Below are 16942 nucleotides of genomic sequence, written 5' to 3'. Positions count from 1 at the left end.
CTTTTCCCACTAGAGTCTCTTGATTTGTCTCTTTTCGGTCTCCTGCACCTGTCTTTCAAGTGCCAGCCTCCCAGAAGGCAGAACCACAATCCCTTTCAAAACAGTCTCCGGCACACAAAGAGGATTTAGGGCACACCTCGAACTCTCTAAATGAAAATTTCCTATGTTACAGTTTCTAGAAAGTGGCCAAAGGACACAGAAAAGCTCCTTAACTATCTCAGCCTAGAAGCCTGCTGTTTTAGCCCACGGCTATTTTGTGTATGTTGACTTTCCACACGTGTGTATGGGTGCACGCCCACGTGCCATGCTGTGATTGGTCTAACCCAAAAGTCTGGAAAGAGTCTAAATGTCTGATGGTGGAGGAGCAGTGAACAGGGCGGCATGTCCACAGGTCAGAATATCATACAGCCACAGCGAAGGTCACCAGCACAGGAAAAGGCCTGTAAGACGTGATGCTGCGGGTGGCGGCCACTTGCCCCCTGGCACTGCTCCGGCCCCAGCTGGGCACCGGGCAAGATGACCTCCGCTGCAGGTGCTGTACTGCTGCATGGTGTTCCCACCTCACCTCCAAGGAATCTGAGGTCAAGCAATTTTTCAAGGTCACACAGCTTATCAGCCGGCGAGTAAGGATTCAAACCAAGGCAGCTAACTCCACGGCTCCCGGGATAGAGACAACACATACACAATTAGGCCGATGGTGTAAACCAGAGCGCAAACTCCCAGAAACAACAGAAATGCAGGCATTCGCATACACCACAAATGTTTACAACCCCAACTGGACAAAACACAACTGATCTACTTGCAAAGAGATCTGGAATTAGCACTTAGGAAAATAACTATGCTTGGACTGTGCCTGATTTCAGGGCTCCGCTTTCTCAGAAAAAAATTAGGGAAAACAGTATTAAGAAGAGCCAAGAGGCCACAGGTTCTGGTAGCCCACACTCCTGAACAGGAGCTGTGTACAGCCCACCCCGCCTGGATTTGCTCGAGGGGGTCAAGGTTTTGTGGTGCTCACGTGTGCACTCTCTGTGTGTGTGGTGCTCATGTGTGCACTGTGTGTGTTGCTCATGTGTGCATTGTGTGCATGTGTGTAGTGCTCATCTGTGCACTGTATGTGTGTGGTGCTCACGTGTGCACTCTGTGTGTGTTTTACTCCTCATCAGCCTCTTCTAGCACTACTCTGAGCACCTGTAACATGTGTGTGGTGCTCATGTGTGCACTGTGTGTGTGGTGCTCACGTGTGTACTCTGTGTGTGTTTTACTCCTCATCAGCCTCCTCTAGCAATACTCTGAGCACCTGGAACATGTGTGTGGTGCTCATGTGTGCACTCTGTGTGTGTTTTACTCCTCATCAGCCTCTTCTGGCACTACTCTGAGCACCTGTAGCATGTGTGTGGTGCTCATGTGTGCACTGTGTGTGTGTGGTGCTCACGTGTGCACTCTGTGTGTGTTTTACTCCTCATCAGCCTCTTCTGGCACTACTCTGAGCACCTGTAACACCACCTTCCATGTTGCTGTTCCCCGTGGTTCCTTCACTGGCCCTTCTCGCTCTGCGCACTCTTCCTGTGCAATGTCACCTCTTCTGCTATGTCCCTAATGCCCATTCGCTACACGCTCAGCTCTCCCTCCTGTGACACGTCTGTATCCAAAACATACAAAGGAAACTCCCCTACCTCCCAGGTCATTCTGCCTCCTTCGTTTCTGACCGGTGGCCGGCGTTATCACACACATGCCTGGACCTCCAACCACAGACCTGGACACAGCTCAACCCTGGCACCCGCCAGTCACTGGGCCCTGACATTCACCCCGGGAAGTGTTTCCGGAATCCGTTCCCCCCTCAGTTCTCCGGTCACCACCCCTTATCATGATTATTGCCTCCTAACTGGCTCCTCACCTCCAGCCTGCACCCACTTCAATCCATCACAGCCTTGCTGGAGTTACCTTTCTACATGAGAGATCTAATCGTATCTTGTCATCCACCGAGAACTTCCAGTGCCTCCCCCGTGTCTCCAGAACAAAGTCAGAGCTACTGTAACACAGCAGGCCTCCCACAGTCTGACCCCACCAACCTCTGCCCCTTCCTGCTTCTCCCTCCCAGGCACCGCCCACCACAGCCACAGCCACACCCCCACCCCTCACAAGGACGTGGGCACAGTATGGCTCACGCATCCAGACAACACTCGTGCACCTTCCAGTGCGCACTCTCTGTGCCCCCTGTGATGGACAGAGGTACTACTTCTTCTCCCCAGTTGAAAGATGAGGATATAGAAGGTGAAGGAGTTTGTTCCAAGTTCTATTTAGTGGAACCAGGACTGAAACCCAGAGAATCTAGTCTGGTTCCTAGGTCTATGTTTACAACCGCCACCGTTTATTCACCGTCTACTCCGTACCGGGCACTTGAGGAACTAACAACCAAGGAACAAAGAGAGAGGAGGAAGGCAGCCCTCACAACTCAGTGTGCAGAGGGCTACTCCACGGGCCTGTAATGGGTGCCAGAGGCACCTGGCCCAGTGCCAGGTAGAGGTGGGTCTCGGTGGTCAGAGGGGAGCACCTCAGCTGACGCCCAGAGAAGCTAGAGTTAGCCAGAGGGAAGAGGAGAGGGTGTGGGAGGAAGAAGAATGTTTCAAGCTGGGGAAACAGCAGGCAAAGGGCCAGAGGCGAGAAGGGAAAGGGCTGGTTCAGTCCCACAAACAGTGGGGTGTTGCTGCGACACAGGTGCACCAGGGCTCGCTGACCTGCTGCTGGCGGGCGCCAACGCCCTCAGGATACAGGTGCCTGTGGGAGTGGAGATAGCCGATGGCCATCTGCAGGTTCTTCACGGTGATCACAGAGCCGTAGGCCAGGTCTAGGAGGAAGGACGACAGTGCAGGGTGTGAGCAGACGCAATGCAAGAAGCCTTCCCAGCCCCAGGGCTCACCAACCCTCTCGCAGACCCCACTGGGCCCCGGGCTGCCCAGCAGGTGCACAGCTGACTCCTCACTCCTGCCGCTCTGCTGGCTCGAGAGGGAGTCCACTGCAGGGTGCTGCCTGCTTCCCTCCCATTTCAGAAGGAGCTGGGTAATAGCAATAGGGGCAATAGGGGAAGTCCCCTTCCCCCTGTGGCCCCAATAACCTGGCCTCAGCCTTGTCCTCTTCCTCCTCCTTATGGGCTACAACCATGGCCATGGCATCAGTCACCTTTCACTTGGCTGATTCCTCCTTTGAAAGTTCCAGCCCCAAGCCTGCTGGCCCCCTGGCATGGATGTCCCCAAGCATCTCCAAGGCAACCTCCCTAATGTAGAACTCAAAATCTACCTTTACAAACCAACTATTTTGCCTGCTTTCCTATTTCTCATCCCCTTCTCCATCTTAGAGGGTTCACTGTGTTCTCAGCACTGTGCAAGGCTCCAGGGAGACTGAAAGACGCAGTCCTTGCCTCCAGGAAACAATCTCCTGGGCTCTGGTCCTTAGCACATCTTCCTCCTCCCTTCCTATGTGCAGTCCCCCTTGTGTCTACCCGCCTGCCTTACCTCTGTGGCTGCCACCGCCACGCCCGGCTCAGTGCCTGCAACAGCCTTCCAGAGGCGGCCTGCCCCACTCCCCTCCCCTCCCCTGCCACCCTGTACTTTGCCACCACTGCCACCTCCCCACAGCGCAGCCTACCTGGCCTCCTCCCGGCGAAACACCTCCACTGAGTCACCAGTGCCGGTGTAATGAAGTCAAACACCCCACCCAGACGTTTCAAATCCTCATAATGTGGACCCACCTACCTTTTCAACCTTGACTTCCAGTACTTTTCTGCATTCAGTCTGCACCTTGAGTTTTTCCCTGTCCTTGGCCTTGATCACATTGTCCCTTCTGTCGGATATGCCCTCTCCTCCCTCTCCATCTGTTCAAATCTACCCATCCTTCCGGGACCTGACTCCGAGGCACCTCACTCTGTACGCCTCCAATCCCCTTCCACCCCAGCAGGTTATCTCTCGCACCCTTCGATCCCCATCGCTCTGAGTTCCCTCTTTACACACTTAACGCAGAGAACCCTGGAGAGCATCACACAGAGACACTCCACACCGGACTCTGTACTCTGGAGGGCATCCACCTACCGCCGCCAACGTGCGTAACGCTCAGTTACTATCTGTGAATGAGGCAAGCACGGGAGTCACAGAAGACCGTGGCGGAAACTGGCCAGTGGCCCTGAAGGTCCTGTTCCCCCATCGGACCCTCTCAGTCTGGCCCCCCAGCGCTGGCCTTGATGCTCTCACAGCTGCAGTGAGAAGCTTCTCCTTAGGGCCATTTGCTGCTCAGCACGGCCACTTCTGCACTTCTTGCGAACCGACTCACTCTCTTGAGTTCTCTCCTAGAAATACCGATCTCTCTCCCACTCTGCCATCTACAGGCTAAAATAGCAAGCTGTCATACTCCCCTTTTCTAATCCAGCTCCCAGAAAGCCCTCTGCCCTTCGCAAAGGCTGGCAGACACTCACACTCGGGGATGGAAGCGTTGTGAAGGCTGTTTCCTGAAAGCCGAGCCTGGAAGGCAGAACTGAAGAAGCCGTCGCCAGGACCGCTGTGGGAGGGCAGGGGCAGAGAGAGAGCCGCGTTAGCGGGGGGAACCATGAGCTCCCGGCAGCCCCATCAACACCTGCTCGGCTGGTTTCAAAAAGCACAGCCAGCATGGCAGTGAGGTGTCGTGAGACAAACGAGGCCGATGGTGCAGGAGAAACAGGTCCGAATCCCGAGTTCCTAGCCAGGTGACCTTTGGAAGATACCTGACTTTGCTTAGCCTCAGCTCCCTATTTATACATTGGAGACTTTAAGCATGCAATGGTTCTTGTTAGAGAGACTGCAGACACAGAACACAGCTCGGAGTTCTGCACCCTCAGCGGCTGCTTGTTACACAGGGGCTGCTGCTGGCCTCGTTGCTGCCCTCGCCCCAACCGCGCACCCTTATGGTGGCCCACCCCTGTCAAGCACAAGGGACTTTGTTTAGGGATGAGGGGCTTTTGGCTGTGGGGAGACTCTTTACTAAATGTGTTGGCCTTTCTGAGCATTTTGGACACCCAGGAGGTAGGCCGCACACAGGAAACACAAACGGGGAAACACCCTGCCCCCCCCATCCCAACCACAGACCCAGGAAACTGCACGGCCAGTCCGAGGGCTTAGAGGCACGAGGGAGCCCGGGTGCCAGCCTGGACAGACCCCGCGGTACCTCTTACTCAGCACCAGGAAGTGAGCGGCGAACACGGCCGCGTAGAGAGCCAGCGGCAGCGCGAGGAGGCACAGGGCGCGAGCTGCCAGGTGCTTCCCCACAGTCACCTGCAAAGAGAGCCAGTGCAGGGGGCTGGGCAGGTGGGCCTCTGTCCTTCCTTACAGCCTGTACGTGCATCACACGTAACTCGGGGACTTAGGTTTTATCTGTACGTCATCTGTAGACGTCTATGGGTCACAACCGTGGAAACACCGACAACGAATGGCCGTAAAGAAAGGACATGTGGCCCCCGAAGCCTTCCCACAGTGCCCCACCACTGCAGCAACGCAGGGGGCTGCACGCGAGCCGGCCCTCTGCTGCCTGTCCAGGCCCTCACTGACCTCAGACTGTCACTGCGCCACCAACACAGCGCTGCCCGAACCGCCAGCATCGTCACTCATTCGTCCCCTTGACATCCCCATCGCTGCCTGGCCCCTCGCACTTTCCCACCTTCCTGCTCTGTGTCAGCCTGCCCACCACGGGCTGACGGCTCCTTATTTTGACGTCGGGCCGCAGCCTCTTCCCAGAAGCCCTCTGGCATCGCCTGAGACTGGGTCGTGCCCTCCTCTGTGCTCTCACAGAACTGGCTCTCCACGTAACAGGGACTGGAGTCACCTGTTCACTTACTTCTCGCTCTCCAGGGTGGCCACTGGGCAGCGACCTTTACTCTATTCCCCTGCATATCGTGCCTCCCACTGAGTGGACAGCCTGTCTCTTTTCCCTGAGTGAATAAACGAGCTTGTTGGGACTGGGCTCAGAGGCAGTGGAGAAGCATTACCGTGCAACAGGTCAGGCCTGGAGTCCGCCTCCCCTCAGGCTGAGCCCTACCTCTGCCTCTTGCTCCCAGTATGGCCTGGGGCATGTTACTACCTCTCTAGGCCTCGAGATCCTCATTTGTAAAGAGAGGGTAATAACTACCTACCACACAGGACTATTGTGGAAAGAAAATGACAGAACCAAGGCAAAGCCCTTTGCACAGTGCCGGGCACAGAACCAGCCCTTGGTAAGTAACACTGTAATAAGCCTCAAAGGCCCTTCCTGGCTTCCACATCTGGAAACCCAGGGTCAGGAAAAAAAACCCGGAGTTGGGAAGGGCGCCCTCACCACTTTCCCTGAGGTCCCACGCAGCCAGGGGCTGCCATATATTTGGCATGAGCCCAAGTGGCCAGAATCCCCTGGCTGAGCAGTTTGTAGAGCTTTAAGAAAACATTGCAGAAACAAATGCCAAAAGAGACCCCCAAGATTTTTAGGCCATCCTCCCCCTTTACAACCCTCCAACCTCTCGGCCGTGGCCCTGCAAGTGGATTGACACCAGCCCCTGCTGTCCCGCTGCCCACGGAGGACGGCTGGGTCCTGTCGGCCGCAGGCCCATGACACAGCCGCTCCGCGGTGACTGCAGCAGGGACAGAGAAAGCCACAGGCTCAGCTGAGTGACGCTGGGGCACAGAGACATTTCTACAAGCACTTGGGTTCTCACCAGTGAAAGACTGAGGTCTCCAAACAGGTGCCAGAGGTCTGCTACAGTGTTCCACCCCACTTGCAGGATGACAAAGAGGCCCACAAACTTGACCCCTAAAGCACCAGCCAGATTAACGCCAGTCAGGCTGAGCCAGAACCACCAGGGGGCAGAGAAGGGCCTGAAAACCAACAAGACAAGAGTTCAGTTTGGCAGCTGGAACCCGACTCAAAAGCAAGAAAGAGCAGCAGCAGGAAAGGGCTGAGGGTCTCGGACTCTGAGAGGCTGGGCTGTGCCCTCCATTCGTGGGCTCCTAACCTCGGGGACCACGCAGCTCCCAGGGGGCTGCAGCCTGGCAAACCCGGGAAACTGCAGGAAACACAGTGTGTGTGGGGGGGTGGGAGCAGGACCTTTTTCTGGGGAGCAGGGCCATGGCTTTCCTAAGTACAGAACTTAAAGTGAGCAAGGGGGCTTGTTTTTCAGGAGTAACCGATCGTGTGGAAGTGAGAGGAAAACCCAGAGGAGCCACCGGGTTCAACGGTGCTCTCCTTTGGGCCACCTCTGGGCCTTGTAAAAGCCAGCATCTGTTGGGCGCTTACTCAGTGCCAGGCACTGTTCCAAGTCCTCCGCACTCATTAACCTTGAACCTCCCCTAACCCCACGGTGCAGATCCTGACATCATCCTCTCATCACACACAGGGCCATCGAAGCGCAGGGAGGTCAGGTGGCTGCAGAGCACAGTTCTGACCTAGGCAGTGGGCTCCCGGGGTTGCTGCACTTGGGGCATCTAGCGGACGGTGCTGCCGCTTTCTGACGGGTCGGGCTGCCTCCCCTGCCAGAGTGGACGCTCCTTAACAGCCCCAACATGAGTACTCTGCACCTCCAGCCGCCAGCACAGTGCCTGGCACGCAGTACGTATTCAAGAAGTGCCAGGTGGAAGTGGACACGGTAGAAACAGAAGATAACCCACAGCCAGAGCGAGCTGGTGGCCGCTGGATTGGGCTCTATTAGCATAACATCACTGAATGAGCTCCGCTGTGGCGGAACCACGCTGACTTCTGGAAAAGCCTAGGCTGAACCCGCTCTTTTGGTGGGAATAGAATGAATGACCTGCTCTGCTCTCCCAGAGGCAGAGGGGTGATCTGGAAAAGGCTAGCCTGGGGGAAGACCAGCCCCTCCAGGACAGCTTGAGAACGGAGCAGGGCCTGCAGGGATGCTCTTGACTGCTACGGGCCATTCAAGCCAGCCTTTACATACACTGTCCCCATCACTAGTCAGGACTGGCTTGAACAACCACTGGGACAGGGAGACAAGGAGTTCCCAGGCATTGTCTCCTCTGGGTCCCCCCCCTCAGGGACAGAGAATGTGAAGGACAAAATTGTCCTGGGACCTCCCACTCAGCACCCGTGACACAGGGTGGCTTATAAGATGGTGGGGAGGCATGAGGACCCCTCTGTAATCCACAAACCCCTCTCAAAATCCACCCCCACTCTACAAATGATAATATTCCTGAAAACTACAATCAACATTTCCTTAGCCTTATGTAAAGCAAAAATACAAGTATAGAGAACTTTAAAATCTGTCTGCACAATCTAAAATGGGCAATCTAAGTTTTTCAAAAAGTCGGCTGGCCTGAAACTCAGCCTCAGGACAAGCCCTGCCGACACCCGCCCTGTCCCAGCCGCCCTGTCCCAGCCGTTGCACAAACTCCGGAGCTGCCCCGGCTTCCGACCCCCACCCCCGAAGATGGCATTTCTGACCTGGCGGCACAGGAGTTGTACTTGACCATGCTCAGCATGGCAGCCATGATGAAGAACATCAAGATGGGGTCAAGGAGGATGTACTGGGACAGAGTGAGGCATCCTGTGTCTGAAAAACATGAGCTCAGTGGTCAGAAGGGGGATCGGAGATGGGTCCCCTGAGAACCAAGCACCCCGGCGAGAAGGAACAGCCCCCTGCGCTCAGCTGCACACAAGCATTGATGCAGTCCAGACTAGATGGGCCTCTGAGCCCCCACTGAGTCCTGGGTAGGCAAAAGGCCACAGCTCTGGGCTACACCAAAGCCCAGGGACATAAAATAGTATCGCAGGCCTGGCTGGGGTGGCTCAGTGGATTGAGCACCGGCCTGAGAAGCAAAGGGTCATGCACAGTTCGATTCCTAGTCAGGGCACATGCCTGGGTTGCAGGCCAGGTCCCCCAGCAAGGGACACAGAAGAGGCAACCACACACTGATGTTGCTCTCCCTCTTTCTCCTTCCACTTCTCTCCCTCTCCTTCCGTTCCCCTCTCTCTAAAAGTAAATAAATAAAATCTTTCGAAAAAACAGTATCTCACACTGCTTCTAGGCTCTTGACCCAAGGAAGGATCGTGTCACCCATTCACACAGGGCAGCCCGAACACGAACTCTGCCTCCTTGCTACTGCAGCCGCAAGCGGCCAACACCTAGGACAGCGTCTATTTTACATGAAGCACATGTTGCATACAAGTGCCAAAGCGATTTTTTAAAACAAAATTTCATTGCGCCATGCCCCTTCTTAAACTCCCCTCTCGCACAGACTAACAAACTCCTCACAACATGGCGAAAGCCCACACGCTCTCCCTGCCCACCCGGCCTCCTATCTCAGCATCGCTGCCTCACTCTCCACTTTGCCCTACCGTGCTCCCCCAAGTGCCGCCCTGCACCAGGGCCACCACACATGCGGCTCCCTCTGCCCGGACACTCTTCCCTTCCCTCTCTGCACTGCTTAACCTCTGCTCAAGGCCCTCTCCTCGGGGAGCTCCTCCCTGACCGCCCCACCCAAAACGGGGTCACTCCCCAAGACTCTTCTTTACCCAACTCTGTCTTCTGCATTGCACCCATTGCTTAGGATGTTACATCACAGACTTAGTGACCTACTGGCTTATTTACCATCTGCCCCACCAGTGAGTAAGCTCCAAGATAAGAGACTCTCATCAGTGAATCCTCTGAGACCAGGAAAAGTGGCCTAGCACAGAGGAGACGCTTTAAAAACAGTTGCTGAATGAAAAAAACAAATAAATGACTGAGTGACTAAAAAGGGAAATTAAAGACACAAGGAAAAAGCCACCAATCCCCTACAGAGAGGCCATATAATCCTGCAACATATCTATCAGCACAGGGCCAGAATCACCCCTAAAATACCCACCTAAAGTGGTCTGCATTTCTTTAAATGGTAAGCTCTTTAAGGACATGAAGTCACTTTCAGCAGCAGGATCGGTTCCTACCAGTCAGCTCTCATTTGCCCATGTGACAAGCATCCAGAGAAAATATTTAAGTTCCCATCTGCATCCCCTGCTACCCAGCTACTTCTGAGGCATCATTCTGTGCATCCAACTAAAATTAGTTGAAGGAACACAAAGTAATCTTGACAGTAACCTAAGAGAAGCAGAATTACAATTGTAGGCCTCTTCCTCTCTCTCTCTCTCTCTCTCTCTCTCACACACACACACACACACACACATTTACCTTCTTATCCAATCCAAACTCAAATGTGCACAACTTGGAGATCGTTCATTCCCTGGGGTCACCCAGGCTAACTCCCCCTTAAAATAATGTAAAGGCTTGCCACATACAAGCATTTATGTATGTGAGTATTACTACTGAATAAAATAGGACTTGTAATACATCTCCTCAATCCTGAAGTTATTTGACTTGATAGAACTGGGCCCATGGGCAGGATCTTTGGACGTGCCGATTTCCAGCTGCGTTCATAGTTGACCATGACACGAGGTACAACACAACCTACCAAAGGTGAGGAGGGCAGCAGCCAGCAGTGCTGCTGGCAGGGACCGGGACAGCTCCAGGACAGTGAGGTAGGCGAAGGGGATCAGCAAGGACCCGAGGAAGGCGCAGAACTGTGGGGAGAACAGAGAAGCAGTTGAATAACCTGCTGAGCTAAGCCTCAGGGACCCGCTTAACTCGGTACAAACTCGGAGGACCCTAATGAGGGCAGACGTGGTGACCTAAAATCACCCGGGACAAGTATACATGAGAAAGGGCTGACCTAACAGTGAAGCATCAAATCAAGTAACATTTATATTCTCACTGAGCACCAGCTTGGGCACGGACACGAAATCGGCCAAGTTCAGCCAGGACAGGGTAGGCAGGATGGCCCACTGGCTGCATGGCGGGGGGGTGCCAGGGTGGGGCTGTTCCTCCACGCTAACTAGCTGTGACCCTGAGAATGCCACCCCTCCTCTGTGTCTCAGCCTCCCCACCCGTGTAATGTGAAGAATAAAAGTTCCTACCTCACAAGGTTTACTCTGAAGATGAAATGACGTAAAGTTTATTAACACACAGGAGGTACCTGACAAACAGTAGCTTCTATTACAAAACCGTGGTACCAGTTACGAAAGGTATCTCTGAAGGTGTTTTAGTATTTTAGAGAATTGTATTGTTTCTGTTATTTCTCCCTTGGTCCTTTGCTTCAGCCACACCGGCAATCGCTCTTTAATCTACAGGTTGTACTTTAATGTCAGAAAAAAACACTGCCTCACACTTCAGTACCTGGAGGGCTCTTTGGTTTGCTTTGGTTTTGAACCAGAAGCCTTCTCTGTGGCTCCCTACTTTGCCCATCAGAACAGACAAGCCCGAGGAAATGGAAATCCTCACATCTGGATTGTCACCTATTCTCAACTGCAAGCAATGTGCCCTAGTGTGAACCAGAATAAGGCTGTGATGTTTGGCCTTCTCAAGTCCCACAGCCAAGTTCACAGTGAGTCAGGCCTATATCCAACTATGCATGCTATGTGGTATTCAAAAGGCATTAAGGTGCACAGGATCACTTTGCATATGAACCTGAGGGTATCAGACACTTCTTGTTTAATGTGGTATGATATAGCCATGCAAATTACCCAATGGTTAGCCCAGATAGGCACTCTGCATTTATCTGAAGCGTGTGAGCTTCTCGAGGAAAGGGGTTTGTAAATGCAACTTGCTTTGAGAGCCCCCAGGGAAGGCCAGTTTCTTCAGGTCTCATTTAGCTACAGGTCTGGGTGCCCAGAGTTGGGTGTTTGCGCCCTGCCACGCTCCATCGAGGCTGGTGCTGGGTCTCAGGGCACAAAGGCAGCAGGCAGAGCCACAGCCTCCCTTCGAAGCCTGGAGAACCCCTTGTGTGCGCCTGAAACCTTCATGGGAATGCACCAGAAACCTGGTAACAGGAGTAGGGGACGCTGACATCTTAAGAAAAGGCCCTCTGAGATGGGCAACACTCTCGTGGTTTTGGTCCGAGAAAGGAAGACCATGTAGCCTGCCAATGTGCTGAGGCCACGGCTGGGACCCTGGCGGCCTGGGTCCCAGGCTGCTCTCCAACCTGCAGTCTGATGCCTCACACGGGCAGGACAACAGAGGACAGAGTGGGCTTGCTCCTGCCTATGTAACCTCCACATCGTCTGTGGCTTCCCCTTCCTCTCTCACCCACACCAGTACTGAATCTCTACACCGGAATTTCTACTACAGGGTACGGGTCCAACCATCCTCCTCCGACCCCAAAGTCCATTTATCTACCCCTGCCACCATCCAGGGCTTCCAACTAACGCTTCTGACGGAGTGGCCCCTGGGTCCAATGAGGCTACATCAAGGCAGGAAGCCTTACTCCTCTCATTCCCACGTAGCTGTGATGCTCATACTTGTCCCCAGGCTTCTGGAACATAAAGGTGCCATCATATCCACTCAGGTAGCCAGCAAGGCCTATCAGCATCTGAGAGGAAGAGACCAAACAAAAAAAAATGAGAGACCTTTGAGGGGTGATTCCTGCATCCCCTGAACCTCCCTCCAGCTGCATCCAGACTTTGGCTTCCCTTGACAATGGTCCCTGGAGCTGACAATGTGACATTTTCTCCTGCAGCTGTTGCAAAGCAAAGAATCTTCTGTCTATAGAGCTCATCGTCCTGAAACAAACCCTCCCTTGTATTAAGACCAAGTTCTCAGATGGACACTTAGGAAGAAAAAATCCCGGGCAGGGCCACTGAGGGGCGCTCTCACTCGGCCAGTTCATGGCACAGGCTGGGGGCAGGGCCAATTCAGATTCGGGAGGCTGACCCACAAAAGGCGAAGGAGACTCCAAGTCAGACTGAGGAGGGAGAGAAGTGGCCACGTTTCTAAATACCAGGAACATAGAGGACAGAAGAAAATGGAAAAGAGGAAACACAGTTGCATTTTCCCAGGAGGGAAGAGAAAAATCCTAGTGGAAAAAAAAAACGCCAAAAGGCCAAGACTGGTTCCTCCTTTTCCCAGCATTCCAAAAGGAGGCAACCATGGCACATCCCAAACCAGAATAAATCAACCATAAACCGAGACGTGAACGCCTCCAAACATTTGAGAGGACCGGCCTCTTTCTATCTTGCCTCGGCCATCACCATTGTCAAATTCTCTTTTCACAGGAGCAGTCAGAAGCAGTTCCAACATAAAAACTGCCGGCAAATTCCAAGCATCTGTAACAGCCCGAGGCTGGCCCAGGCCACGCTGTTCCAGCTGGGGGTGGGGGGCAGAACACTCTGGCTGTGTGGAAGGAAAGCCCCTCCCAGCAACACTGTGGGGGGGGGCTTGGGGACAGACTGCAAACCAGCTCCCTCTTTCCTCTGAGTAGCTCTAAACAGAGTCGCTCTCTACAGTCCACATCAGGTATGGAAGCCAAAGTTCTGCAGGAAATGATTGGTTGTTTTTTTTAAAGGGGAAATCCCAGGGTCCAGAAGTTAATTTGCTATAATTAATTTAATATAAAGTAATAGAAGGCATTGAAAAGACGGAGCTATCTAAATACCCAGATGAATCAAACCTGACAGGTGACAAGTGGAATGATGCTCCTCCCCACCTGGGTTTGCAGAGGATAACCCAGCCTGGGCTGCTCTGAATCCTCGGACTGTGGACTGCTGGGTGGGCAGGTGCTGGGAAGAACTGCACAGGTGGCTCGGACCTATGCGCCCACAGACCACCTCTCTGATTTCGGACAACACTCCCTGTCTCTGAGCAACAGGTAATAGAACGGGGGATGCGCAGAGAGGAGGTGATGCTGTAGGTAAAAACACCTGGCACTATGCTGAGAACTGAAGAGGCACTCCAAGTTCCGCTCCCTCTCAGTTCCCTTAAGGTTAAAAGTAACCCTGAGCCGATTTCCTCACTTAAAAACTCCTGCAAATCAGGAGAAAGAGAATAAAACCTACTAGAAAAATGAGCAAGTTCACAGAAAACAAAATACAAATGACTGATCAACACATGAAAAAGAAATGCCCAACCGAACTCAGGGGACGTGCAAAGGAAACCGGCGCTACACCAGGCTTCGCTCTCACGCTGGCAGTTCCACAGAGTGGTCACGGCGGAGCTGGCGGTGGTGTGGGCCGGCAAACACCCTCATACACTGTTGGTGGGCCTGCACGTGGCCACGGTGTTTTTCCAGGAAAACTTGGCAATATCTAACACAAATGTAACTGTCCATTTGACTCTTTACTTGCTGAGAATCTTTTAGACACACCTGTATAACTATGAAAAGATACATGTACAAGGATGTTTGTGCAGTATCTTTTGTTATGGCTAAAAACCTGGAAATAACACAAATGCCCAGCAATTGAAGAGGGGTAAAATAATTTACAGCACAGCTGTATAATGGAATAATACACAGTCACTAAAAAAAATACAGTACATTTTAATGTGCTAGTGTGGGAAAGAGGTACATTATGTTAAAATACAAGTTGCTGAGCAATTTCAGTCTGACCCAATCTGCGTAAAGTGTTCGTGTGAATTAATATGTATGTGTGTATACACAGACACACACTTGTATTTGGATAGAAGTTTCTGGGAGGGTACATAAGAAACTGTTAACAAAGGTGACCACAGTCACCTCTGAAGAACAGAAATGTGAGGGAAGGTGGCTTTTGACCTTGTGTTTCCTTCTGGGCTGATCGAATATTTCACTATATGCAATCATTTTCATTTCTTTAAAAGCCCCCATCTGACCAGAGCACTCAGGTGCCCAGGCCGAGGGGCCTGTGTGGAATGGCAGGCATGGGCCCCAGCAAGTAGGAGAACACCTCCTACACCCCACTCACGGGGCTCTGGATTCTCCACTGGTTGGGCCTCAGAACCTACGACAGCTACTCTGCTTTCTCTCACACAGGTTTCTCTCTGATTTGCTCATCACCCTCCTGCAACGGGGGGAGGGGGGAGGGGGGGACAGGGCCACCAGGAGCTGCAGTGGGGGAGCAGGAGCACTGCTCTCCCGGGGCGGCCTTAGGAAGAAGCCCCATTTCTCCCTTCCCACGGGGGCCACATGGGAGGGCGTGAGGCTTTGGTAAAGACAAACCAGCCAGTGTCGTCCACAACACCACCATGCCCAGCACAAGGGGACACCAAAAACAGGCAGGCAGTGCCCAGCTGAAAGACCAGGCTGGGTTTCCCATGAAAAACCTCCTCTCCAGAGGTGTGCTTCCCAGGCTAGCCCAACGTGAATATTCAACCCATTCTGTTGCTTGATTCTACGTTAGTAACAGGTGGAGTCCGAGTACTGAGACCAGGGAAGCTCAGGAGGCAGTGGGGTGTGGTGCTTCAGAAAGCAGAGTCTACCCCAGTCTGGGCTGCGACCCTGTCACTTACTAGACTCGCTCCCTCTGGCAAACCCTCTGAGTCCGTGTGCCCCCATCCGAACCATGGGGGTATAACCATCCCTACTTCCTGGGTTGTTCTGAAGGTTACATGAGATAATACATCTGAAGTGACTAGAATAAACCACATGCTCAATCGCTCTTATTTTCATTGTTCTTCTTATAAATGACACAGGAAGAAGCATAACATTTCTACTCTGGGCTCAGCTCAATCTGAAATAGGCCTCCTGCCCCACCTCCCCTCACCTCCCTCCCTGCAGGGCTCTCTCCGTGGCCCCTGACCCCTGCTCTGGCACTTTCCTACCCTGGCCCATCACCCAGATCCCCACCCTCCCCTGCTCTCAGCCCCGCCTTCCACCCAAGCACTCCATGCTCCAAGACCCGCCCCCACCGCCACCCCAACCCCACTTTATAACTGGCACATTCCTGTCCCCTTGTCCCTCAGCCTCCAGTTAGGAAGAAAGGGCAGAGTGAATGCCAGAGTTAATCCATTAGCCTTCTTAGAGGAGTTTCTTTTAAAAAAAAAAAAAAAAAGAATTCCGATTGGTGGAATTTCTCATTGGAAACCACGTCAAAGGACCGGTCAAACAGTGTGTGTGTTGGGAGTAGTGGAGGTGCACAGAGGGTCACTCTGAGTGGATGTCGGCTCCCCAAAGCTGTTCCTGCTTTCTGTGACACACTCCTTCTCTCCATTTCGTTTTTCTCTTTATAAACGGAGGTAAAAGTCATATATCATACAATTCACCATTTTATTTATTTTTTTTTTTTAAATATTTATTTATTTATCTTTAGAGGGGAAGGGAAGGAGAGAGGAAGAGAAACATCAATGTATGGTTGCTTCTCATGCATCCCCTGCTGGGAACTGGCCCCTGCCGGGAACTGGCCTGCAACCCAGGCATGTGCCCTGACTGGGAATCGAACCGCAATCGTGTGGTTTGCAGGCCCGCGCTCAATCCACTGAGCTACACCAGCCAGGGCTACAATTCACCATTTTAAAGTGTACTGAGGTTTTTACCTTATTCACAAGGTTGTACAACCATGGCCACTGCCCAATTATGGAACGCTTCACTGTCCCGAAGAGAAAGTCCGCACTCATTGGAAGTCGCTCCCCCAACCCCTCCCCCGCAGACCCTGGCGACTGCTGATCTTCTTTCTGTCTCCACGGAGTTGCCAATTCTGGACATTTCATACAAATGGACTCATACAGTATGTGGCCTTTTGGTCTGGCTTCCTTGGCTCAGCGTCATGTTGGTAAGATGCCTGCATGTTGTAGCAGGTATCACACTTCACTCCAATTTTGGAGCTGAGTAACATTCCAGCGTATAGATACACTATGTTTTGCTTTTCCAACCATCCGTCAGTGGGCTCTCTCTCCATTTCTGAGCCCAGAGGACCCCTAAAAACACCACAGATTTTCCATAAGAGCAACTGGTCTACAATGTCAGGGAATTCTCCCCATGAGGCCAAGGATTAAACCCAAACCAAGACTCGGCTCCAGCCCTCGGGAGAGAGCCGCTGCTCCCCACACGGCGGGTTCACTCCCTCACCTTTCCCAGCGGCGGGTGCACGTCGAAGAAGAAGGTGCGGTTGATGTAGTAACTTCCCATTTTTCCAAAGTGAGTCTCATCCCAACTAAAGGAAAAGCAAA

At 52.9% G+C, this 16942-nt stretch overlaps 1 protein-coding gene across 2 annotated transcripts in view; it reads right to left on the bottom strand.

Annotated features, from left to right (window-relative positions):
- POMT2 (protein O-mannosyltransferase 2) overlaps positions 1-16942 on the bottom strand; it is a 55008-nt gene that overhangs the window by 16376 nt on the left and 21690 nt on the right. Inside the window, exons 3-10 of one of the 2 annotated variants that reach the window (XM_037031674.1) lie at positions 16842-16926; positions 12294-12398; positions 10446-10554; positions 8443-8551; positions 6704-6863; positions 5188-5294; positions 4463-4545; positions 2736-2845 (exon numbers count right to left, since the gene is read on the bottom strand). In XM_037031674.1, coding sequence (XP_036887569.1) covers positions 2736-2845; positions 4463-4545; positions 5188-5294; positions 6704-6863; positions 8443-8551; positions 10446-10554; positions 12294-12398; positions 16842-16926 — 868 coding nt within the window. The other variant, XM_037031675.1, reaches the window with a different exon arrangement.

The sequence above is a fragment of the Sturnira hondurensis genome, unplaced genomic scaffold (genome assembly GCF_014824575.4).
Source record: "Sturnira hondurensis isolate 20B ecotype Veracruz unplaced genomic scaffold, ASM1482457v3 Scaffold0021143, whole genome shotgun sequence".
NCBI lineage: Eukaryota > Metazoa > Chordata > Mammalia > Chiroptera > Phyllostomidae > Sturnira > Sturnira hondurensis.
Note: the sequence above shows the minus strand (reverse complement) of the source record. Positions and strands in the feature narration are given on the sequence as shown.